This window comes from Chaetodon trifascialis, chromosome 3, assembly GCF_039877785.1.
Source record: "Chaetodon trifascialis isolate fChaTrf1 chromosome 3, fChaTrf1.hap1, whole genome shotgun sequence".
NCBI lineage: Eukaryota > Metazoa > Chordata > Actinopteri > Chaetodontiformes > Chaetodontidae > Chaetodon > Chaetodon trifascialis.
The window spans coordinates 21671364-21696133 of NC_092058.1; the positions used below are offsets into that span (position 1 = coordinate 21671364).

The window sequence follows — 24770 nt, forward strand, 5'->3', positions numbered from 1 at the left end:
TGCGGGGATAAAAGATGGCGGCAGAAACGAAACCTAAGAAACATTAGTGAGCGTGTTCTTGATATTACTCCCGTAGGATTTTCTCTATTTTTTTCCTCCTACTCTAGTGGCCACTGGAAATAATTATACTCCAAAATTAATAAAAAAATACTCTTTTGAAGGAAAATAATGGTAACTACTCTCTCATTTTGCCTGTTTGGTTGTAATTATTCAATCCCTGAAAAAAACGTTTTTAAAAATGTTGAAGAGAACAAATGGAAGTGACTGGATCTTAAGCCTATGTGGCAGGAGAAGAGATGAACAACAGCAGTTCAACTGCGAGTGGAAGATCTAGAGAACCTTGACAACACCGACAACGCCACCTTAGGACTTGCACCTAAAGAGTATACTCGTTTAACTTTAACTTCCCTGAGAGGGTTTCCCGAAACAGCCCATGCACAGGTAAGTGCACAAATGAATACAGGCACATTTACAAGTAGTTCAACAACCTTTATTAATCACAATAAAATATTCATTTAATAAATTATGTTTATTCTTTAAAAAAAACGTTGGTGTGGTTCCCTTTTTACCCCTGCAGTGTATGATGTTCAGCTAGTGCAATAAGCCACTGAGTTAGCTCGGAGGAAAGGCAGGCCACAGCTAGCTGCGGCAGAGGTCCCTGCACACTCAAATAATCACACACAAAAAAAAAGAAATACAAGAAACCAAATAGGCTACCTATATACAAATTAACTAATAACTCAAATCAATCCCAAAGAAAAATAAACAAAAGGCATGCACCCATGCAGGAGTTTGGCAGGCCCCTACCTACAACGGCTGTGATAAGACCTAAATCTTGAAACCACGACCTGGATCAGCACACTTCGACTACCACACTGCGGTAAAGAGAGACACCAACGTAACCAAGCAGAGCGGTACAGCACCTCGACCACGAGGCACACGAGGCAGAGAACAGAGGCAACAACAAAAAAACACAAGGAGCCAAAAGGACAAAAGAGAGGCAAGGCAGGGCAAACAGCTTAACGCCAGGCAAGCTTTAAGAGAAACAAAGCCAGCTGTTAGCGACCTTCAATATGCACTGGCGGATAAACGGAGCACTGAGTTTGTGCCATGGTATACCTGTGTTAGTTGTAGCTAGTGCACCTCGCTCCGCTAGCTGTTAGCAGCGGCGGCTAACCAGAAGGGGACACGCACACACCAACCAGGCCCAACACGCCAACCACGCCAGCTCAGCGGAGCTGCACGCCAGCCAGCACCCGTTTCAGAGGAGGAGAGAGAGAGACTAACCGGATGGCCGGTATTTAACAGGTCCGCATTAGCGGCCAATAATACGCGACTGCACTACCGGTGCCGGTAAGGGGCGTGCCACACACCTGCCGCGATCGCCATGCCTGCTAATCAATAAAAGACAGATGGGACACAGAAAAGAATCAAATATCACCATCCGGTTACACCTAGAATCACTACAAATCACATGCTGTGTGATTTTGAACACCATCTGACCCAAACTGGAACAGTCCACCTTGGTCCGATCAGTCCAAGTCATATTTGTAATCGGCTCAGCAGTCATAATGTGTGCCCTCACCATAACAGAGACATGGTCTTACATTTTACAGCCAGTTCTTAAAAGACTGACTATTCAGTGACTAAAAGTGCAAAATACAGCAATAGATGCAGGAATTAGCTTTTTTTTTTTTTTTTTTTTTTTTTCAAATTTATTTGATGTATTTTCTTTCTGTCCCAATGTTTCTGAACCCTTCTTTTCTGATTTGATGTCCTCTACGTTTCTTGATTCCCAAAAATTGGCACGTGCGTCTCCACATAGAAGTAGTGTGTGTTGTCTCTGGGAGCTTATTTTATTTCTGTCCCAATGTTTCTGAACCCTTCTTTTCTGATTTGAAGTCCTTTAGATTTCTTGATTCCCAAAAATTGGCGCGTGCGTCTCCACATAGAAGCAGTGTGTGTTGTCTCTGGGAGTTTATTTGATTTCTGTCCCGATGTTTCTGAGCTCTTCTTTTCTGATTTTATGTCCTCTATGTTTCTTGATTCCCAAAAATTGGCACATGCGTCTCCACATAGAAGTAGTGTGTGTTTTCTCTGGGAGCTTCTCATCAGTAGATTCTGCCTCATCCGTGGACTCAAGGGCGACTTGAGCCTCTTTCAGGGGTGTGATGATAGCTGTATCCAGAGGAGGGAATAGGAGGAACCCTTCCATCTTCCATGGCTCATCCTCACCTGTTTCTTCATGCCTGGCCTTCGTTTGGGGAGGTCGACCGTCCTCTCTCTCCGCCTCAAGCTCGGTGGAAAGCTGAAGGTTGAGTGAGATCTGATCGTTGAGCTGAGTTTTCAGCTCCTCCAGTTCTCTCCCAAAGTTTTGCTGCAAGGTACTCATCTCCTCCGCCATCTTTTGACGGAGGGTGTCCTGCTCAGTCCTCAAGGTGCTGATCACGCTCAAGCCTTCTGACACCATGTCCGTGTAAGACTTTATTTCTTTGTCAAGCTCACACTGAAGTTTGTCAGCCTGCTGTCGTGCAGTGATCAGATCAGTCTCATATCTTTGGCTGATCTCCTGGTAGGAATCTCTGGTCCTTTCCAGTTCCTCTTGGAGAAGCTTGTTATTCACTCTCTCCTCTTGGAGAGCGGTTTTCAACTTCTCCTGGCTGAGGGCACATGCCTCTTGCAGCTCCTTACTGTGTTTTTGAAGGCGTGTCTTGTGCTGGAGTTCATTGTCGAGCTCACGCTGAATGGTGTGGACCTGCTGTCTCGCAGTCATGACATCAGCTTCGTACCTTTGGCTGACCTCACGGTGTGAAACAGTGATCTTCTCCAGTTCTCCTTGGAGAAGCTTGTTCTTCTCCCTTTCCTGCTGGAGCTCAGTCGTGAACTTCTGCTGGATCACCGCATGTGCCTCCTGGAGCTCTTGGTAATTTTTCAGAAGGAGATTCTTTTCCTCGACTTGCCTCCCGAGGATCACACTGAAGGGTCTCAACCTGCTGTCTGACAAAGATGACGTCAGTGTCACAAGTTGGGCTGACCTCTTGGTGCGAAACCATTCTCTCCAGTTCTTCCTGAAGTGTCTTGTTCTTCTCCTTCTCTGCCTGAAGCTCAGCAGCAAACTTTTCTTCGCGGATGATGTGAGCCACCTGCAGCTCCTCGTAATCGACTTGAAGATCCCTCTTCTTCTTTCTCTTGGCGGTATTTCTCGCCTGAGTGGCAATCTTAGCGATGTCGAGAGTTTCTGGATTGCTGTATTTTACACATCCCTGATTTTTTGGCACAGGGGAACTTCACACAGCTCCAGTGTTGAAAATCTGTGTGAGGATGGGTGTCAGATGATCAGCACAGACTTTCAGACAGGAGGGGGACACGCCATCTGGGCTTGATGCCTTCCTAATAATGTTTTGCAGTGAGAAAAAACAAAAGCAGAAGTTTGAACGAGTCTGGATGAGAAAATGGCTTGGGACATGGTCAACGTGGGCTGTCTACACTTCAGTGACAACTGGAGGTGACCTTTTTACTGTTACTCAACAGTAGCATGCTCGCTGATGTTAGCCTCAAAAACTAGAATGTTTACCATTGCATGGCAACACCTTCAGCTTCTGTCTCCTTGTAGACTTGTCTCTTTTATTTTCTTTTGTGGTCCCATTCAAAAAGTACTGATGTAAATATCTGGATTTTACCTCCTAAATGTCAAACCTGTTTTAAATTACTTTTACATTGCTCTGTGAGCAGTTTGAGAGGTTTAAGACTGAATGTGTAAACCCCTCATCTGAGCCGAACACCGGTAATGACCACGGTTCCAGACCAGGTTTCTCCCTCGATTATCAGGAGGATAAATTGGCTCCTGTAGTCTGAGCCGCTTTATTACTCACTGCATGTTGAGATCACAATACGGGCAGAATAGAGATAATGAGAAGGTTTATTAATATCAGGTGCAAATACAAAGGCCAGTGGATCAGGTGTCATTAGCCAGATAATGCATGTTAATACCAGGTAAAGATTGGGCCTAATTGTTGCTGTGGATAACTGAGCTTAAACAAAACTATCAAGTACTGCAAGCCTGTGCAGACAGCCAGGTGTTTTGTAGCTGTTAAGAGGAGAAATATCTCTTTCTCTGTGATCTCTTATTTTACACATCAGCTAAGTCAACCACATCTGTCATGCATTCAGGCAGACACACTGAAATACAATTGAAGTGAAGAGAGCAGGAGTTACCAGGCTGTGTCTGTCCTCCATCACAAGGTGACGGCTTTAATGCACAATTTTCAGGTTAGCTGAACAAAGAGGTGGAAAAAGAAAAGGTTCTCCCTTTTCATATTACTGTGGCATTTCAGTGTGCGAAAACTTTTCAGAAACACCCTAGAGACTTTCGTGTGGATGCAACTTGTTTCTATTATCCTCCTCAGTGTGGATGTACTCTCAGGGGAACCAGGGAACATCTTGTTAGTGACCATTATTTAGATTGAATTGAAGGTTTGGCAAGTGATTAGACTTTAATAGACATAATAGCAGTGTGCAATCTGTCCAACTGCTCACATTTGTGAAACAGCAAGGCATCTTATTCAAAAAATGAATGGCTTATTATCACAATTAAAGATCAAAGGCTAATTTGAGCCACACCTCTCTTTCTTCAGATGTAAATGAAAATGCTCCTGTGGTTTGTAGCTCTTTCATTGTCTTCCCAGTGGCAATTATGTGACAACAGATAACCTGCTGTGAGGATATAATACAGCTTCCACACATTCAGTGTATAGTGCACAATTCTTTCTCCCTAGTTGATGTTTTTGTGTTTTTTCCAGGTGGCAAAACACAGCCCACAGCCACTTTTATAGAGCATAATATTACAGAACTAACGTCTTAAGACATTTATATCGTTAAAAAGGAGGTCAATGTATACAAACAGGCTTAACCAGGCCAATACATCTCAGTTTAGCAAGGACCACTGTGGGGGAAAAGTGTGAAATATGTAGCCACATGGCTTGCCAGCTTCCTGAAATTGCTTATAAACACCATTTCACAGCATGCCTTGGCTTAGACTGAACACTATCTGCACCCCTATACCAATATTCTGTCAGGCTGCAGCTTATTCAAAAAGGACCAGATAACATGTAGTCAGGATAAGACGTAACTTACATTATTATCAAAAGTTTCTAGGCTGCAAATAATAATATTTACGTCTCTCTCTTTCAGCTTTTTGCTGCTCATGCAGTGCAGTGTTTCTAAAATATCACTGTTTATGTGTGTATGTTTAACTTTGATGTGCACAATGCGATCAGTCACAAATTCAGACAACAACTCCATGACAGCATAGGCTCTTAATTATGTTTTGTCGCACAACATAGTGTGTACATGCCCACCACAAGTCACCAGGAGTCCAAATCTTCTCCACCTTCATCTTACCCCGCAATTCACAGCTGGAGAAGGTGGGTGGCTGCCTTGAGCAGCTTGCTCGTGCATAATCTCTGGGTTCATATATATGAATGCCTGAAGGGTTCCACTCTGATGAAATATGGTTGAAAATGTCACCATACATTACATTTTCAACAGTAGCATTTCACTCACATCCATAATTGAGGTGGCAGAGAATCTTGCCAATCCTGTCCACATGAGTCTTGTGTGTTTAGGGAAAGTGGATAACTGTGTTCCTTTCTGCACAAACTGACGTGTGTTATTGTGTCAGTAAGTGACAAAACACACAGGTCATGTCAGCCTTGTCCTCTCTGGAGTGATTGATTTTGTTTTCTTCGCATAGCAATGTTGGATACATTACATACAAACTCTTGCTCCTTTCAACAGTACAGCAAAGTGTGTCTCACCATTAAATGTTTGCAGTTCACAGATTACAAAATCTAAAAAGTTGTGTTTATTGTGTTTGACTGCACTGTTTGGTCGGAAGTAATTGCCTTTTATGTTGTTTTATTTTCCTTAATTGTTTGTCTAAGTTTATGCAGACTGAAAAAAGTGCAATTTCAACTTTAAACAAATGTTATGTACAATGTCCTACATTATAAAGTAATTAGCCTGGTTTTTGGAGAGACAAGCTGAAGGGGTATGAAGGAGCCAGCAGTTGTGTGGCGATACCCCTGGACATACTAACTTATTGAACACACGTTTCACACTAAACTCTGCAAACAGCTGCAACTGCTTCTCTTTGGTGAGGTGTCTGATTTCTGTCTGATGCTGTTTGCAGCTGGATTTCCAGGTTTGGGTCAGTCTTTAGCAGAACTGAGTCTTCGCAAGTGTCAGTTTTGAAAAGAGCTGATCGCAGCAGTTGGTTGTTGCAGCTCAGTGATTTCATGTTGTAGGTTAGTTTGTTTGTAGCTGTAATGACACTTAAGATCAGCCTTTTTTTTTTAAACTAACTTTGACACAAAAAAAACAGCAACAACAAAAGCAACTTTTGTCAATTTCTCTTAAAATTACACTTCTGTTTTGTCGACAGGCACCATGACGCATTGATGTGATATCAACTGCTACATGTGTGTTGCATTTAGGTGGGAGAAGATGTTAGTCTACTGTTTTATTTTCTTTATTGCTGAATAAAGCAATTTGCTTTTTTGTATTTATGAATTGCCCTCTGGGTCTGATCAATCTGATCAATAACACAACAACACAGTCATTTGGCAGTGTTTTATCGTTTCCATGGTTCTAAAGCAAAGTTCTGCCATTTGACATAAAAAACTCAAATGTAAACTGACAAATGCAAATTTAGGAGGCAGGAGGGAAGCTGAATGAAATCTATTAGTTTTATTTTCAACAAGACAGCTAAATTAGACTAATTCTGCAGCAGCAACATTTTTCCTTTGACTCTTCAGACCACAGTGCTCTGAATTCAAATGCTCTCTACTGAGTTTGCAATAATCTGTCAGGATGAATTACTACCTCTTACATTTAAACTCAGTGGGCCACGTTTTTGGATTTTAGCCTCCTAGTTTGACGTCATTACCCACCAAAGCGTCCAAATGTCAACATCTGCTCTTGGAGGTTTGGAAACGTTGGTTGCACATTGTACTTGGGGATAGGCCAGAGGAACTCCTGACTTTCAGCAAGAGGAGCAACCACATAAAGATGTTTCAGCTGGGACTGTGATATGTCAGCCCTTATTTGAACACAGCAACATAACTCTTGGCTTTATTGACAAGCTGAATTGTTTTTAACCTAAGGCTTGTGGCAGCTTAAAGTCATTTTTTTTTCATGCAATTTTTTTTTTTACATGTGAAGCAGATTATTCTTCTGAAGTACAAATATATTTTAATGATCAAACAAAGTTTGATTTGAGGCAAACTCATATAGAGATACCCACGATTTCAATTGAGTGAAATAAATTGCTGATTGTATCTTCAAAGTGGCTGTGAAAAGGTAATATGGGTTTTTTCAAATAAAAGGGATGCTTTGTGGGATTTAAATAGGAGGATAATATTTGCCGCTATAGTGTCAGACATGCATGGAAAAACACAAAGAAAGATACTATCAATTATTTTAACTTTAGCACTGCATTAGAACTTTGTAAGCACAAAATCATGCTCGAGTAAAGCTATTTATTTGTTTCTGTTATTTGCTGTCAGTGATTTGTTGTAACTGACTCTGCGTCTGCTCTCTCCTGGCAGGTGGAATCCCCTTTGTCCTGGCTGGGGAACTGTTTGAGCAGTCCTACCGACCTGCCGCCTTCATGGTCGCTGGCTCCGTAAACTGGCTGTCCAACTTTGCTTTGGGCCTTTTGTTCCCTTTCATTCAGGTCAGTTACCTCCTCTGCATGTGTACACATTGAATTAGGGTTGAGGTCAGGCTTTGGAGCTCAGTGAGTTCACGGTTACAACAGCAGTAGACAGGCTTCAAATAAACAAGTGACACTATGATACTATAAAAAAACAAAGCGTTACACACAGTAAGTCATCAGCAGACTGTCAGCTGGACCAAACCAATAGCAGCTATCTTTGTCACTTCAACCTTCGCAATCCATTAAAGTTGTCAGCTCTTCAATAATCCTTGCAGTGGCTGCCTGCCATACGATCTTGTGGAGTAGCTGTGCTGCCTAAGATGTTTCTGTAGTCCTGTCACATAAGATTATGTATTTCATAACCTAATTATATGCAACCACTGAGCTGCTGGAAGAGTCAGTGACCCCTGCTAATTTACATGTTTTTGTTTTTTTTTTAAGTTAAGGATCAGAGTGTTCCTGGCTGCACAAGCACAGCAGTTTTTGCTCCTTTTAGTGGGCCTTCACTGAATCACCTTACTGTAATGGAAATATGGAAGATGATGAAAAAACTTAACTATCAGCAGTCGTTGCATGCAACCCTACTGTTAGGTAGCTTTCTGCGTATTCATATTGTTAAGACCTAACAATACAGACATGGAAATGACAACATCCTTTACTGTAAGACAGTGGGATCACCATCTCAGCTGGAAGAGCAGTGAGGAGCAGCCGCTAAGCCACACAGGGGGTTCCACCAGGCATTTGCTTTTATTACCCCACTAGCCCTTTTTATTTCCCTTGTTAGTGTGACAGTCTGTGAGATTTTCTCCTCAACTGCAAGATAATGGCAGTAAAACATGGTGCAGAGGGATGCTCCACCCATTAAACATTCAGTTTGTCATCATGAGAGCTACTGAGTCTGTGGTAACAGTTGTGTAATGTCTTCTGTGGCTTAGGATATTGGACAAAGTTTCCCAAAGTTCACAAAATAGCCATCTCATTATGTCATCTCAGTCTGGACTTTATTTTAAACAGAAATCCTGCATTAAAAATCGAGTTTGAAAAGACGTGGACATTTAAGAGGAAGGCAGTCTAATGAGAGATGTTATTGGGCTGCATCATGGGAAAGGTAGGATCCAGGAAATTAAAGTCCGGACATGTTGTGCTCTGCTGCTTCAGTTTTGACCATGTTTAAAAAAATCAATTTCTTGTGACACACTACTTTTCAGAAGTGCAGCTCTAAATCACAGTAATCTGGTGTGTTTTTTAGTCAGCCACTTATTTGCTCGATGCAGTTGTCAGCTGGTGCTTTAGTGGCTGTCTGTCTTTCCCCCTCTTACATGGATCAGGTGTATGATTTTGCATTGGGCTGCGAGCTCTGTCAAAATGCCTTCGAGTGCCTGGCAACACTGTGGCTGAACTGACCCAGTGTGGACCTTATAAGTAAGGTATTACTGATGAAAGGTGAGACATTACAGGAAATCTGAATATAGAGCATTTGACACAGAAGCACTTTCAAAGCCTCAAAGCAGCTGTAGTTGTTGACTGCTGACAAAACAATAGGAAATAATAGTAATTGTCATTTATTTTGGTTTCAGTAGGAAGTGTTTTTCCAGCAAGCACAGAAGTAGATACCTACTTAGCCCACTATTGTGTTTTAAGCTTTTCAAAAAAAGAAGAAAACCTCCATAAGAAAATACCCAAAGCTATCAAGGAATATAAAGGTTTTTTTTTAAGAGTGGAGTGTAAGCAAATGCAACATTTTCAGACAGAAGGGCCTATTAGTGTCTGAAACTGGAATGCTTTTCCTGGAAGCTGCAGGGTCCTCTTTCAACTTCTAAAACCGGACTGTTGCTCCAGGTGGCTCCACATCACTGCCTCTTCTCATTTGACCCCTTCTGTGTCCTCTCTCTTTCTTTGGCCTCACAGCTTGTTTTTCTCTGTCTCTCACTCTTACCTTCACTCTTCAGTTCTTACCTTTAACTTCAGTTTTTTTCACTTTAAAGTTTCTTTCCTAAGCAACTTTCAGTGAGTACATTGTGCTTGTGCACTTCAGAATTGGCTTTCATACTATTGGAGAATGCTTGCTATTGCCTGCTCGGCTTTGGACACTTGACGGATTGGTTGTGTGTCGTTGAGTTTGGTGTGTTACTTTATGTTGCAAAAAACCTTGAGGGTTGGTGCTATTGCAGTAGGCACAATTCTCTTTGATTTTAGTGTTTCCCAAATGTTTTTCACTCACAGGTTGTGTCTGAAATAACTCTAAATTTACTCTACATCCATGCCATATTAGAGTCTGATTCTGAATGAGAAATTTATGCTCTATATAGCGTGTGTTCAAAACTATGAAAATTCTCAAAAATTACCCTCATATGAGCATTCATGCAACACTACGCCTCCTATAGATTTATGATGATTGATGTCCAGGTACAAATACATAGTGAATTAAATATATTGATTTAGTAGCAGAGTTTTATTCTGAAGTAAATTTAACAGAAAATGTGCCAAGAAGCTTCAGTACATGACATATCCTCATCATCATCTTATCCACTTCTTCCCCATGTCAGCTGCCTCCTTAACAATCCCACGCATCCATCCAGAAAAAGCTACACATGAGGTAAACATGAAGGACAAATATATAAGTATTAATAAATAAATAACAAATAGTGATTGAAAACTATTGAAACCATAATTATCACTGACTACACTTACTAAAGACAAACTTGTCTTAAAGAGCAGGTGCAGGAGATAACAGTGATGAAAGTTTGATGGTAAGATATTATCTTTTAGTAGTACTGTGCTGTGTTTATGCCACTGATAGTGAGACTAATCTGAGATAGCCTGCAGTTTTCCACTTCTACAGGACTCAAACCCACCGCCTCACACATAAACGCTTTGGCTCCTTGTTTGTCTTCTTATCCCATTATCACTCCCTCGACTTCTGCTGCCTTTTTGCATTTCACCTATGTGACAAAACATTAGAGAACACTCAGACACATGCTGAGAAAAAGGACATACAGTAGCTGAATGCTTTATCCAAAGCACTTTTTAGTTTATTCATTGCCCCGTTGTACTCCTGTCACTTAATCGATTTCAAAGCATGTAGAGTATCAAATGAGGAGAATCTGCCAAACACTTGAGAAGTACAAAGCAGTCTATAAATGCAGAGAACTGCTGAGTTTTCTGAGTTAATTCAGTGTGTACAGAACAGGAACAGCTCCCGTGCACCCTCCAAGGGGACCTGACCATCTACACAAACAGACAACCCCAAAGAGATTATGTACCCCAGGCAATCTGCTCTGAGTCTGAGGATGCAAATGTCCTGAATTGAACCTCCTTAACAAGGCCTGTGATGTGGTAGTACGTTGTATGGATTACAATCTGTGGTCCATGAGCCACACCAATAACCCCCACACACCAGTGGAAGTGCCGCTGATAAGAAATGAGCTTAGCCTTGCTGGGGCAGACCATAATCAGTGAGAGTTAAGCAAACACACTGGGCAGATTAAATTCAATTTAGATTCCTCTTCAGAAGCGACTGGGTATTAGTGGAGCACCACCAGCTCTATTGACATGCAGAGAAGGGAGGAACTCAACACCTTGGGTGAACTGGCAGACTGTATTCTGCAGTTTGCCGCCAGCACGGCTGTCTCCAGCAACAACACTTATACTTTCTCTAAAGGATGTTGTGTCCAACACCAAGGCCAGATCCCAGATCATTACCAGGTTGTTAGAAATGAGTCTGTGATGTCCTCTCTACATGGAGCAGCACAGCAGAGGGTGCAGACCCCCTATGTCGGCCAGCGTGGGTACTGATAAAACCTCTGAAAGGCAAGAAGGCTTTTCCTTCATCTGTCATGTCCTGCAGGAAGAACAGCACATGAGAACTGCCACAATTTGCCTGCTGTTACACCAAACATGTGGCACTTTGCCCAGCAAGCATGAATAATTTGAATGGTTTCCATCTTGCTGGTGGGCAGACTGACAGCATCCAAATTTGTCTCCTCACAAGCCAGGTCCAGAGGGCTAACCGTTTAGTGAGGATGTTAAATTCCTTGAATACAAACTGTCCCTCTGGCGGCACTGTGGGAATCAGGCTGAGAGGGGACTCGTGGAGCTGTGGTTTGTGAAGAAAACGTATCCACAGTGGCCTGCAGGCACAGTATCTGAGCCAAACACAGCTGACAGCCTGTAGGTTTGGAGGATTCGCCCCAGACAGGAGGTCTGCCCCCGTGTTCGTGGCCCCTGGGAATCGAATGGTGTGCAGTGACAGGAGATGTCTGCCACTCCACACTCTCAACCTGTGTGCCAGCTCTTCAGGGTGCGTAATGCAAGCTATCAGCATGACAGTCAGATGAAAAACTGCCTGAAAAATGGAATTTACCACACAAACCAGTGTCACTATTTGCTTTTTAAATGACTTTTAGGCACTCTGCATAATAAGCCGCTCATTTGTGGTTTCTCCTCATTTTCCTCTTCACTTTCTGTCATGCTAAGCATATGATGAGCTGTAACTGTCACAACCTTGTTTACTGGAAACTGCAGTCAACGGTGTCTTCATGCGGCAAGAGTAACCTTTGGATAAGCCATGAAATAACAAGCGAAAATCAGTTTCAATCTATTTGCTTTTTTAAATCTGCATATTTTTTGTGTAAAATAAGGAGCCGTACCTGTTCATAACAGGACATGGCAAGTGAAAATCCATCAGCAGCTTGTACATGTCTCTCTCTTGCTGAGCCCAGACAGGACTTTGAAGTCACCATCACCAGTTCATTTCTATTACTTTGTCTGCTCAAAAAAAAGCAGGGTGCTTATATTACATTTAGTTCTGAAATCCCGCTTGATTTCAGAGCCATGTGCTTCACTACAGCCTGCTACAGTGTAACCACTTTTCTGGATTAACAGCAAACAGGCCAAACGAGCATGCTGGAGCTGTGTTTTCTCAGGAGACACCAAGCCATGGAATTGAATGCAGAGCTCCCATTTGTTCCACCTTTTGTTGTACCAGGACTGAAAACAATTTTGCTTGCTGCAGAGAAATTGCTCACAACTATTAACTGACAAATTGTTCCAGAGGAGAGATTTATTTTTTAATTGATAATTCCTATATGTTGTCTTTTATGTATTGCGTCATCTGTACATTACAATTCCATCAAGCGCTTTATGCTGTATTTCAGTATCACATCTGTCAAGATACTGCAGATCCATTGCAGTCGCCTCCTTCTATGGATTAAAATGTTATTTCCACAGAGTGGTACATGTTTCATGGCAGAATTACTTTGTCAATACTCTACTATCCACTATTCCCAAAGATGCTGAAGGAATCGACTCATTAAGTGCTCCCTGAGAGAAACTAAAACTTGTGCTCTTTTTAGTGAGCTACTATAAATGAATTGTGCGAGCTGTTAAGAGGGATAGAAGATTTGAATTTTTGCAAATTGGCAATGAACAGCAAGGTTGGTCTGCAGTGAGACTGAGTAGAAAATGAGCCTAAATGAGCCTGACAATGTGCATCAGCTTTTTGTATCGGGCTAGAAAAGGAGGAAGGAGTTTTGTCGGGAAAACAAAGCACCATTGCCTGTGTATGTATTCTCTGTTTACTGTCTCCCCCTTCCTGTCTGCTGCTTCCCTTTCCTCTGTCTCTGATGTTTTGTCTTTAATGTCTCAGCAGGTGCCCTAAATGAGTACAGTCTTCATCCTAACTACACTGAGTTGGATCCAACTGGCTGTGATCTGTCTTTCACAGATCTATTCAAATCTTTGCACTCATTTCCACCAGTAGATGATGAGTACGGGTCGTTTACCTGTAAAGACGATCTGACAAAAACGCAGTCAGATGAATCATCACTTTGTGCACTAAATGTGACATTTTTATGCTTTCCTTGACCTATATTATATAATCAGCTCTATCTGTTTGAAGAGTGCTTCAATAGACCAGCAAAGAGGTTGTTATTGAATTGCAGGAGGAGAAATCAATGTAACATTCAGTTTGAAATGATTAAGTCTAAGACGTTTGGCTCTTCATGTTACTGCCTTGTGCTGCTTTTATGTCTCCTTTCCCTAAAAGTGTCACATCCTCGTCCTCTCTGTGCCTCTGCAGTACACGCATCTTTCACCCAAGGACTTTAGCTGGGGGGACCCACTGAGCAGATGTAACTTCATCTGCTGTCCCTTTGACCTCTTTTACATATTCAAGCGAGCAAAAATTGTGCCCCGCTGTATCTTAATTCAGCTCTCTCTCCAACACATCAGTCTCCTAATGTGCCAAATAAAGCACTTTCGTGTGTGAGCTGTCTTTATTAGCTCCCTGCTTTCCATCTTACATGTTAATGTAGAGTTTTTCTTCAGCGCGCTACCCTCGACTTTGAGCATGGATTTGCTTTATATGAATGTAAGGTATTGCTTAATATGTTGCTATAGTTTCTGTTGTAAGTGTAACCTGCAATAACAGATTTTTTTGGCCACTTGGGGATGCTGGAAACAAGCTGTCAGTACAACACTGACGTAATTTCAAGTTGATATTTCAAACTTGTTTGCAAACAGTTGCCCATTTACACATTCATCAGATACTGAGTGATGTTTGTGTCCTACTTATTAATATAAGCCAAATATTCGCTCTCTTTTAGCTCTGTTTTTGGTCTCCACCAATTCCTGATAGAAATATCTCCTTAGCTAAACACTCCACTATGTTCACCAGTCAGTTTCTTTATCTGACATCTGACATGGTCTGAGCAGATAAGCAGTCTGCAGTGTTTTCAGGACTTTTTTGCTTGAACGAACTTCCTGCTACTTTTGAAAATGACACTAAACAGTTAAGATGTGAGCTAAACACTGAGGTGAAAGACACCAGAAAAGTTTGTAGAGCTCAGGGGAACTGCAGAGACAAGTGATAATTCACTGTGGTTTCATTACAAGAGATCCCTTTCTTATGCACGTAAAGCTAGCCAAAGCTGTAGCCATAGGGGCTCTGCATAGGAATGCTGGGTAAATGGATAAATGTTGTTTATTCAAAAATGTTGCTATGCTAAGCTAGGCTAAATGCCTAATGGGTCCTGCTCTGTAGGCTACTCAAAGATTAGTTAGGTAAAAATTTGACTATTTGGAAATACTCTTGAGATCCAGACTAGTCGTGTGTGTTAAGTGTCATCAACATTTACTATTGGTTTCACTCAGGAATCAAACCCTGGTCTCCTGTGTGAAAGTCGTCTGTGCTCCACCATTTCAACCTCCACCTAGACGGACTTTGCTGCCCTTTATACTATGTTTGTCCTTCTCTTCTGTCATTATCCTCCCTGGCTGGTGGTACACCTGCATACACACATGTAGTTTTCAGACACAGGTGTGGGAAGCCGTGACACTGACACACTACTCTCCAGTGGACTCTGTGCAGTGCCAGGCAACATGCTGGACGGATTGGTAGACTAGCTTCATTCCCCAGTGCTGATTTCTCAGCCACAGCTTTGTTGTTAACATATAGACATGAGAGCAATATCAAACTTATCATCTTCCTTGATGAAAAAAGAGAATATTTGTGCTGATCTATTCATTTAAGCAGTGATGAAACTGTGTAGGCACATTTCACTCAAATGCCTTGAACTAAATTCAATGATTCACTGTCTGGAAACTGGCTGAAAACATCTGAGAAAGACATAATAATGGCATTTACAGTGTAATTGATACCTATCTACCTGAGAGTAGAATAGAATTTTTATTTATTTAATAATATGACAGAAGTGAAGTCCTACTGTCTGTTATGATGGCCCTCTGTGCCAAGGACATAGTTCCGCTCAGCTTTATATAGAGGCAGAACTTTGCCCTCGGTCATAACGTCCCAGTTGTCCCTCATTAGATCCTAATGGCATTTGACATTTCAATCTTCGTGAGTTGGAAAATATAGATATGTACGCTGAAGATCATGTCCTCTCAAAGCCACAGTTTTCTTAACTTATTCAAGCTGTTCTTCACTTTGGCCTTCATTTGCAGGGAGATGCAGGGGCTTACTTTTAGCTGATTACAGACAACAATTTACTGTTAATAGAAATAAAATAAAAAATGATGCAGGAAGTTTGCTTAAGGCTTTTCTCTTTCAGAGAGATTTTATTGAGGAGAAATGTAATATTTTCTTAGTTTTTATTTCACAGTCTGTGACATAGCAGTTGCTTTGCATAGCACAATGAAATACTGATAACTTAAAGTAATGATTGAATAAATACCTAAGATGCAGAGTATTGAAGGATGCTTTATCACGTACCTTATTGAAATTCCAGTCTTGGCAACATAATGGAGAATTTTTTCATGCAGTGAATCACCAAAACACTGACTGACTTAAACTGAATGCAGGAAAACATTTAAATGAGAGACATGAAGCTGGTAAAACTACATGTGTATATGTCTCTGCTTAATAAACTCACTGAGTAATTGCATTTAATTTGCTACATTTTCAGTACTGACACACCAGGCGGCATTATAGAATCTGCATGAACACCTATGAGTGGACGCGTTGGTGTTGTGCTCACGTGCTTAATCATGTTAATCACACATTATCGCGAAGCTCAGCATGGGTCATTTCATAACTCCCGTGCCTGTCTTCATTTAAATAATTACTACAGCTGGTAATTTGTTTAATCCAGAGGCTATTGCTCTTTTGCATGCCTTATCTGTGTTTCTAGTTGTACATTGAATTTTACAAACGTTCCTCTTTGCTTAGAAATAGTGTGCATGCGTGAGCATCATAGCTGTATAACTCAGGAATAAGTCTGACCTCTAGTCAGTGCAGTTGGATGCAGGCATTTAGCCCCTGGCGTTCATCAGGACATTTGCTAGCAGTATTCAGTTACAGTCACACTCTGCTGAGGATAAGCACAAAGGACATGAGCACAGGATGTTTCAGGCATAACCTTGTTAAGTTCTGAAAACCGGGAGTAGGGAAATTCATCAACATATCACTGTGCTCCATCCAACAATAAACCTAATGTGACTGAACTACACAGGGAAGTATAATTACCTTGTATTACAGTACACCTATCTCTACTATAGCATGACTTCATTGAGTGAACAGCATGTCTCATTTGTGTTCATGCACAAGTGCACATGCATAGTTTTCACATTACAGCTCAGGTCATTAAATGGCATACTGCTGCAGCTGAATACAACATATATCATATAAAAATGCTCATCCACCATAGATGACATTAGCTCCACTTTCTCAAGCTGCAGATATAGGTTAAGACATGGTCAAGGCAAACAAAACACTAAAAGGAATCTCTGATATGAGGAAAAAGTTGAGGGAGGAAGTGGAAGGGACCACGATAGCAGTTAAATCTAGTACTGGACAATATGTGTATCTAGCATAAATGCAGTTTCCTTGGAGATTTACTATAGCTGTACACCTCTTGCAGTAACAATGGTGGAATGTAAATTAGTGCATTTACTCAAGTAGTGTACTTATGTCCAAAATTGAGGTTCTTGTATTTTGATTTTATGCAGCTTTATACTTTTATTCCACTACATCTCAGAGGGAAATGTACTTTTTACTCCACTACATTTAGTTACAGTTCTAGTTACTGTTCAATTGCATTTTTTTAATATCCCTCCTGAACAGTGAAAACCATGTGTCTCCAGTGTGTCCCTTTATTGGTTGAAAAAATTCACCTTCCAGTTAAGCTAAATAAACGATTTAAAGAGCCTCACGGATTAGATATGTGTTCCCCTTTGTGACGATGCATTTGGCTGTTTTTCTGAGCTAATGAAAAGTTTAGCGATGATGATGATGCATTGCTGTAGATCAAACTACTCAGCAGTGTATGAATTAGTTAAAATTGGCTCAACCTTTTTTTCTCTATGATGAGTACTTTTACTTTTGATACTTTAAATGTCCAGTGTGGAGTTTTTTGTGATATCTAGCGGTGAGATTGCAACTAACTGAAGACCCCTCTCCTTCCAAACGTGTGGGTGAACTTATAGTTGCTGCAATACTCACAAAAAACACAAAAGGCACTCCCTGGAGCCAATATTGGGTTTGTCCATTCTGGGCTACTGTACAAACATGGTGTTGCAATGTGGCAGACTCCATGGGAGAGGATCCGCACCCTCTATAGATATGAAGAGCTCATTCTAAGGTTACAAAAACATGATTCTTATTTTCAGCTGATTCATAAAAACATAACTACAAAGATTATAATCCACTTCCCCCTAAATCTCAAACATCAGCCCTTTAAGTATTTTTGATTACATTTAGTTAAGTACGGTTTTGAATGCGGGACTTTTACAGTTTACTTGTAGTGGAGTTTTTTCATAGTGTGGTATTAGTAACTTTACTTAAGTAAAGGTTCCGAATGCTTCCTCCAGCACCGTGCAGTACGATCACTGTCCAGCCCACTGCTGCTGCGACCTTTTCTTTTTGAAACGTATAATTCCAGCCAAAGACACACACACACACACACACACACACACACACACACACACACACACACACACACACACACACACACACACACACAGGCAAGTGCTTGTCTTGCTGTGACTTGAAGGACATATTCACAGAGAAACAGAAGAGTCAGACAAAAGTCAGCGCAGAAGTTTGAGATCAGAGTGGAACTTTGCTTGCGGCATGCTGGACATCGTAGTGATGTTGAGTTGACCTTCTATCAAATGTTTTCTGCCTGTTTTCTCTGCATCCCCTGCAGATAAGCCTAATTTTGTCCTTTCAGTCAGCTGCACCAGTGTGTCATGTGTGGGAGGCAAAGGGTGAGAACTAAAATAGCTGAAAAGGGCATATCAAACACTCAGTAGTGGTTTCTTCAAGGTGGAAGTTGTTACTCTTACAGGATCAGTCGATGTTTTTTTTATTTTTTTACTTCAGTCTCATTGATCTTAAGACAAAACACAAACAGGCCACAAAAAACATTAACAAGAGAATAGATCAGATCAAATTGAACTTTTCTTGATACTTGATTTTTTCACTTTTCCTAGTGCAAATACATGCATTGTCTTGCTTTGCTTAAGTAACATTTTGTCCAATATTTAACAATTGCTCTGAAATGTTGTAGCAGAATCTCCCCATCACTTTATATCTTCATAAAAATTTTAAGTGACCGAAACATCCTGTTTTTCACTATAAAGCCCCTGTTATATTGCTAATTTTGATGGACCAAAGGTTTCTAAGACATTTTTCATTTTTCATTTTTCATAACATTTACTTGCCCAGTTAACACTCACACTATAACCAGCTAGGAGATCTGCTGCCTTCAGTAGAAAAGTGCTACTGTGGAAGTAATTTCAAAACATTTACAGAAAAGTGTTGTGAACTCCCGGCAGTTTCAGCATGACAGAGAATTTTGGCATAAGTAATTCTATATAAGCTTTCTCGTCAGTGTTCATTAATTTTAATGATCAGAGCTCGCTGTGTTGTCAGGAAGGTGTCAGATCTAAATTGGTATGTGGAACCTCATCCGGAGAGTGTCAGCAGATCCACAGGACACTAATTATACAAATCAACATTGTCTCACTACATGTCACCTCATTCCCTAATGCCTGATTGGAGCTAGTGAGCTTATTTATATACATAGGGACATATGAGCATGTCTGCCTCCCTGTGTTATGCACAGATAGGAAGACAGGAGAGGGGAGAGGTGTATTGTGATAATAAAATACACAGATGGCTTCTTCAGTCTGACGGATGTACAGTGAGATTGGTGGCAATAGATGTCAGTCAGTGGAAGGTCAAGTAGAAGTGGAGCTGAATATGTAATTAGGCAGATAATGGAGGCATACAGCAAAGAGATGCCACAGGAGACCTGCAGAAATGGATTCAAAGACAAAAGAAAATGAGTGTGGGGGATAAGGCTGACCACGGCGAGGAAGGAGCAGACAAGTGTGAGAGACAGAAAGCGACAGAGGGTTATTTTTAGCCAGCCAATGCCACAAATATTGCTGTGTTGGTTTTGTTGGGCTGACTTCCTCCTATGCACACACTGGGCATCCAGATCACAGCAGTGACTCACAGGTTACTTACTGGCACCTGAAACCAGCTTTGACCCCTGTTCAGACAACACACCGCTGCACCATCACATCCCTTTACCTCTATGATAGACCACCTCTGAGATGTCACTTGGGCTTCTGCAGGGGCAAAAAAACCTTTTTGGTGTTAACGAAGGGGGGCATTTGATTTGAGTAAAAAGAAGGTAGGCAATAATAAACTGTGTATTATTAATAGTTGCATTGTTTAACCAGTGTAATCAATTAATGGGAAAAAAAATTGCATTGTGATTTTTTTCTTTTTTCTTTACGATTTTTCAGTCAATTCTTTGATTCTTGAGTTCACTTATCTATCGTCCTATCTGAACATATATACATGTGTGTGTGTGTGTGTGTGTGTATACACACACACACACACACACACACACACACACACACACACACACATACACATATATATATACACACATACATACATATATATACACACACACACACACACACACACATATATATATATATATATATGACTGACTGAATAGGTCAGTGGTTTAGGCTGCTGACTGCCACACAGGAGGGTGGATGAGAGCAACAATAACAGATAAAGCCATACTGGCTAACCCCCAAGCTGGCTCCAGCAGATACCAGGAAGAACATCTGAGATCTCCGTCCAGAAGAGCGCACCCCCCCGGGAACAGCCAAGATCCTGCGCAGAACCCTCAAGCTCCCAGGCCTCTGGTAGAGGACCCGAGCTTGAAGGAGGCACAATACCGCCGGATTTATATACCAGATTCACGTGTGTGTGTGTGTGTGTGTGTGTGTGTGTGTGTGTGTGTGTGTGTGTGTGTGTGTGTGTGTGTGTGTGTGTGTGTGTGTTACACACACACACACACACACACACACACATACACAAATCATCATATACAGTATATAAAGATATAGATGTATAACAAGCGCTTAGTTCATTAGCTCGATGTTAACACACTGTCCACAATAATTATCTTAAGAAACAATCAATTTTACTTGTCATGCTTAACGTAAAAGGGCATGTGTATTCATCACATGTATGTCTCCTATTATCTGTGGAACTAATAGCTGCTGACTTCACATAGCTAACTCAATCTGTTATTCTGCAGCCTCCGCACCAGCTACAGCAACCTCGAAGGGTCCAAACTCTAAACTCTGAATAGGTTTAGAAACAGAGCCACCACTAGGTGGAGACATTGTGTGCCAGGAGAGGACAACACACTCACAGTATGCAGGAACACCTTAATGTAGCATTTATAAAGACATTTTTCAATCAGTGTACATTTCATTGACCACTTTTATGTACAGTCAAGTCCAGTGTTTTGAAAGATCAGTTTTCAAGTTCAATTTCATACATGAATGAATGTTAATTTAAAGTCTCACACAGTTTTCAGGGCTTTATTCATTTTGGCCTAACATCTTATTTGGCACTAGCCTGACGAGCAGGAGCAGCTTAATGTGGCAGTTTCCTTTTCTTTTTGGTACACAAAAGAGAAAAAAGGAAGGGAGACTGCAAATCTCCACACTTTTTTATGCAATATAGCAATGATGCTGCTGACATAAAACTCAGAAGGTCTAAATGAGACATGCATTGTTTTTAGAAGTAACACAATGAAAAATTGCACTAAATCACAGTATTGCATCGCGATACTTAAAAATCACAATACATATTGAATCATCACCCAAGTATTGAATGGACAGAAAAGCATGTTGTCTAAGTCAAACTGAGCACAGAGGTGTAAACGGCACCAGACACAAGACACAGCGAGACAGAGGAGCAAGACAGGTTGCTAGAACTAAAGATAATGCTGAGCTGAGTCTAAAGCCTTTCCTTTTTCAAGTTGCTGCGTCATATCTAAGATACAACACAGTTTCTTGACACAGCAATCTCTTACAAGTGTTTTCAACAGCACTGCAGCAGTTGACCTTATTTAACCACTACTGAGGGAGATTTTGATGTCAAAACACTGTGTTGAATATCAAGCATCAGTCGTTTGTTTTCGGCTGACTCACTGTTTGCAGCCCATTGTAGTTTGCCACACTGGTAGTTATTTAAAATTTGTGCACAGAGCTCTTATTTAGCAAGGCCTTTTCTCGCCTTTCTCATTGCTTCAAAGACTAGCAAAGCAAACTTGTCACAATTTTCTTTTACGACAGAACTGATTTCACATCTGATGACAATTTTTTGGAAGTGAATAGAGCTTTAAAGAAATGGAAGATGAGAACAGTGAAAAGTCAAGTACATGTGACATAAGTACTGAAATCTTTTACTTAACAGTGTTTTCTCCAAGGTTGACTGCTTTGAGGGATAGGCTGCGGGTTAGAGGCTCTGAATTTCTCTCCATCTTTGATTTTAGATTTAAACTCTTCACTTGCAGAATGGAAAAAAAATATAAGTAGTACAAACGGTACAGCATAGCGGTGCATAAAAGTACCTGAAATAAAGCACAAAGAAACAAATGCATGCATATCTGTGAGTTGTTACTGATTGGCAGCATTAACGGAAAACATTTAAGGGCTGTAAAATGAGATTAGCATATTTTCTGTGTGACTGTGTGAATGCGCGACATCAATGGTTGCAGTAACTGCTATGGCAATAATACCACACTGCAACCATGTTAACTGAGTGTTCACAGTAATCTCCATCACCACCACTACTGTAGCCTGGATCACCATTTTTGCTTCCAGCAAGTACCTCAGAACTGGATGGCATTATGCATCTTTAGCAGCCCTTTTCCCAAATCTCATCATGGAGAATTAAGCAGGTTATTTCCAGAAGTCTAGGAAGTAGGCCCAATTACATTAATGGGTGTTTTTCTAAATTGTCTTCCAGCATTTAGGGACTTAACAGTATTGGGTCCTTTCAGCATATGTTTCCTAATATCAAGTTAGATACAGATACATGAGAGCAGAACAGCTGCAGGTTTAAAAAGTCATGCTTGTTTGATACGTAGTGCTGTCCATGGTGCTGATGGAACTGCAGCAGCGTCGCTGTTTTGAGTCACTTTGTTTTGCACTAATAACTGACTTGAGACCAGTTACTTTCCTCAGAGGGCAGGACTCATACAAGACAAGCTATCTAGTCTAACCAGTTAGATCAACACTTGGCAAAGCTGATTTCGAAAACAGGTTAAGTACTGAAGCAAGTCTTCACTGACATTACAGTACATTGGACAGTGTGACATCATGAAATACAGAGAGAGAATTGAGTTATTGTGCCACATAAATCTAATATTAGAATTTACATCATCACTGAAACAGCAGAGAGGATGAGCGTAAAGAGAAGGAGGAAGAAACAAACATGTAATTCCAAAGTAAAATTTCAAAATAAAGGTTTCTGAACACAAAGAATTCCCAAAATATTTTGTTTTTTCAAGGGGATTGGAAGTCCTGACCCCCTGAGGCAATGGTAGTGGAAACACTGATTAAATAAGAGTACTAACACCACACTGTAAAAGTGTTCTATTTCAAGTAAAAATCTGCATTGAAAATGCTACCTAAGTAAAAGTATATGAGTAAGTATTAGCAGGCTGTATGTACAGCATTAAAAGTAGTGTTAAATGCAAATTGGGAAATGCTGTCACAATTACCCAGAGCCCAAATAAATTGTTCAAAATGAATTAAAAATCATTAAAGGGGAAAGCAGCAAATCACATTTTAAAAGTGACTTAAATGATCATTTTTTAACTACTTGATTAATTGACTAATCATATCAGCGTTAGGTGTATATACTGTTTTATAATTTGATTTAGACAAAAACATCAGATTTTCTAAGCTATTCATATGTTTTGTGGGCCAAAGACACAGTCTTTCTTAGCAGTTGCCCAGTTCTTATGTAAATGTGTTTGTTCTTTGTTTGTTCTCAGTTTAAGGGCTTCACATATCTGATCAGAATGTAACTAAATATATTTACTCAAGTAGTGTCCTTAGGTACAATTAGGTACTGAGTTACTTCAGACTTTCAACTTTCAGACCATTCAGCCATTGCCAAGGTCAACATGAGCATTGAATTTCACCTAAATTTTAACTGTTTCACAGTAATTTATTGCTGCCAAATCACAGTTTGCCCTTAAACAAGACAGCGTGCAAGTCTGTGACACCATGTATCTCCAGACCTTTACATTTTTAGATAATGATTACGTTTTCTTCTTCTGAAACTAATTAAATCATTCTAAAAATCAACTGAATATCTTTGACCTTTTCCAGTTACTTTCAAACACTGAACTAAATGCAGTCAACATACAGAACAGGTGATTTATTGACACTAATATAAAATAATAACAGGCACTGTTTGTTTGTGACATTTGTTAAGACTAATGAGCCATCACACTCAGTCACATTGATTAGTACACTGTGTGTTTGTATGTGTTTGTATGTGTTGCTAATGGGTTCCATCCATAGCTGTGATGCTAAATGATTTTGCTAAATGCTAAATGATGTTTTTCTTTCTGTTCATTTCATTCATTGATGTGACACAGCATTGACATACGCTAATCCATAAAATCTCTAAATGCATTGCAGATGCTGACCTTGCCTCCAACTGGGAAGATTCTACATAATCTATAAAAGCCCACACACATGCAAATAATCCCCACACACAGTTTACTCCCCAGCCACCAATGATGACTCAGTCTTGCTGGAGAAACCAGTGACTGTGACAGTATATTTCCCAGCAACGGGCAGTCACTGGACCAGGACCTTTACTATCTCCATCACATTCTCCGCTCCTTTACTGCTGTCCTGTCCTGTCCTGTCCTGTCCTGTCCTGTCCTGTCCTGTCCTGTCCTGTCCTGTCCTGTCCTGTCCTGTCCCATCCTGTCCGGTCTGACTCCATACTCTTGTGTCCTGTCCTATCCTTTGTTGCTCTGCACTGCTCTGTCCTATGCTGTCTGGTCCTGTTGTGTCCCGTTCAGTCTAGCACTATTTTATCTTAGGTTGTCCTGTCCTACACTGTTCGGCCTTGTCCTCCCCTATCACATCCTGTCTAGTCCAGTCCCATCCTTTTCTTGTCCTGGCCCGTCCTAGACTGTCCCATCCTTTCCAGTCTTCCACTGTTCTGTCCTATTCCATT

General features: G+C 40.8%; 1 protein-coding gene across 1 annotated transcript in view; it reads left to right on the plus strand.

Annotated features, from left to right (window-relative positions):
• Nucleotides 1–24770, plus strand: part of slc2a9l2 (solute carrier family 2 member 9, like 2) — a 105556-nt gene that overhangs the window by 78619 nt on the left and 2167 nt on the right. The window contains exon 11 of the mRNA XM_070959380.1: nt 7608–7735. Coding sequence (XP_070815481.1) covers nt 7608–7735 — 128 coding nt within the window. The remainder of the gene's footprint in view (nt 1–7607; nt 7736–24770) is intronic.